At 47.8% G+C, this 2,205-nt stretch overlaps 1 protein-coding gene and 1 pseudogene across 1 annotated transcript; one reads left to right on the top strand and one right to left on the bottom strand.

The window, feature by feature from the left end:
• Positions 1 to 13: 13 nt before the first annotated feature.
• Positions 14 to 396, bottom strand: LOC113745270 (histone H3-like; annotated as a pseudogene).
• Positions 397 to 481: 85 nt separating this feature from the next.
• Positions 482 to 1,136, top strand: LOC109137669 (histone H2A-beta, sperm). The gene is given in 5 exon segments (XM_027276789.1): positions 482 to 515; positions 598 to 650; positions 744 to 834; positions 837 to 1,054; positions 1,056 to 1,136. Coding segments are annotated over 5 exon segments (477 nt in total).
• Positions 1,137 to 2,205: the final 1,069 nt, after the last annotated feature.

Here is a 2,205-nt window from a genome sequence, read left to right as displayed (position 1 = left end):
CGCGCTCTCCCACGGATGCGGCGGGCCAGCTGATGTCTTTGGGCATGATGGTGACTCTCTTGGCGTGGATGGCGCACAGGTTGGTGTCCTGAAGAGGCACCGACCAGGTAGCCTCCTGGCCTCCTGCAGAGCCATGACAGCGGAGCTCTGGAAGCGCAGTCGGTCTTGAAATCCTGAGCGATTTCTCGACCAGGCTGGAAGGGCAGCTTGCGGATGAGCAGCTCGGTGGATTTTCTGTGGTAGCACGGATCTCTCTCAGACGCCCGGTACCGGGCCTGGAACGGTGAGGCTTTTCACGCCGCCGGTGGCCGGCGCCTTCGGGCAGCCTTGGTGGCCAGCTGCTTTCTGGGGGCTTTGCCTCCGTGGATTTACGAGCGTCTGCTTGGTTCTTGCCATCGTTCTTTCTTCTCTGAACAGGAGAAAGTGTAGTAATGTAGTATAGAGAGGACACGCTGCTCTTAAACTGTGGACCGGCTGTGAAATGGGGGACTCGCTTGCAGACCCGCTCCTGATTGGTTAGGGGCTCCTGTGGAGTCAGCGCCCCTTCAGGAGCGACACACGCCCCAATCTTCGCTGCTTATTGGCGGAAACAATCAGTAAAGAGTCCGCCCAAAATCCAAAGCGGCCCCTCTGTGAAAACCTGTTTTCTGGTTGGTTGACAAGGACCCCCTCCTCCGCTCCCTGACCAATATAACGAGGGTTGTGTCGTGTAGTCGCCACATTTCTCTTGAGTCTAACTCTAGGAAAGTAACTTTGAAAATGAGTGGCGAGGGAAAACCGGTGGCAAAGCCAGAGCTAAGGCAAAGACCCGTCCCCGTGCCGGGCTTCAGTTCCCGTCGGCCGTGTCCACAGGCTGCGCTACGGCAACTATGCCGCGCGTGTTGGAGCGGTGCCCCGTCTATCTGGGCGGCCGTGCTGGAGTTACCTGACCGCTGAGATCCTGGAGTTGGCTGGAAACGCTGCCCGCGACAACAAGAAGACTCGTATCATCCCCCGTCACCTGCAGCTGGCTGTCCGCAACGACGAGGAGCTCAACCAACTGCTGGGCGGAGTGGACCATCGCTCGCAGTGGCGGGTGTGCTGCCCACATCCAGCTGTTCTTTGCCAAGAGACCGAGAAGCCGCCAGTCCAAGTAAAACCTGCTCACTGACTGGACGCAACACAAAGGCTCTTTTAAGAGCCACCACACTTGTATTTTAAACTGCTGTTTCCTATCTTTACCATGTACTTAAAAGAAAACACTGCATTATGATTTCTACTTAGACTTTCACACTTCATCTCAAGGCTCAATGTGGTTAACCTACAATCAAAGTATAAAGGGGCACAGTGATGTTTAGTAACAGTAATGTGCTCTAAAACCAAAACAAGTGCTAAGACACGGGGAAACAAAGGTGCACATACAAACACGGTAATGTTCAATGGTGTGGTGTAAAAGCAAAAATGCGTAAGACTGGACGACATTTAATCAGCATTTTTTAGGTTACTAGATGTGGCTTGTTTACTAACTGCAGTATGAGTTGTTTAAAATCAACTGTTCATCCAGTCAGTCTTTTAAGAGCCTGTTTCTCATGTCAGTGATAATAAAACTGAAAGAATTTGATTTAAAATGGATTCAGTTCACCACCTAAAATTATGAAAAACTAAGCGCTCTGCTGATATTCTAACTTGCTCTAGGACTTGTCAATTCTACATCAGCTTCCTTAAGCTTGCCCAGCGTTTTCAGCCATGGTGCACTCAGCTCATTTATGTTCTTGAATAAACTTGAAGTATTTTAAAGTTACAGGTGAAAACTGTGCATACATGTGCACACACAACTGCATTTTAATGTTTTAGTAATTGTATCATGACAAAAGTGCAATCCCCAGCTTTTATTTATTTATATAATATTATCTATAATTAATATATCCTATCTATAATATATATATATATCGATATAAATTTGTATACCATGTCACTGTCAACAGTTGGTTTCCATTAATCTGACTTGAAAGGGCTTGCTTTCTTCGGCAACTTTGAGGCCTGTGTAGCACCACCTTTCACAACGTCTGAGTTTTAGAGCACCTTTAACCTCTTAAAAACACAATGGGCTCAGCAGAAAGTAATAACTGGAGCGTTTCCAATAGGGCCCCCACCACAGTCACTACTCTGCCAATAATAATTTACACAAACATTTAACACAGTAAGCTACTTGACATGGCAACATAA

Source organism: Larimichthys crocea, unplaced genomic scaffold (assembly GCF_000972845.2).
Source record: "Larimichthys crocea isolate SSNF unplaced genomic scaffold, L_crocea_2.0 scaffold5830, whole genome shotgun sequence".
NCBI lineage: Eukaryota > Metazoa > Chordata > Actinopteri > Sciaenidae > Larimichthys > Larimichthys crocea.
This window is presented reverse-complemented; position numbering and strand designations above follow the sequence as displayed.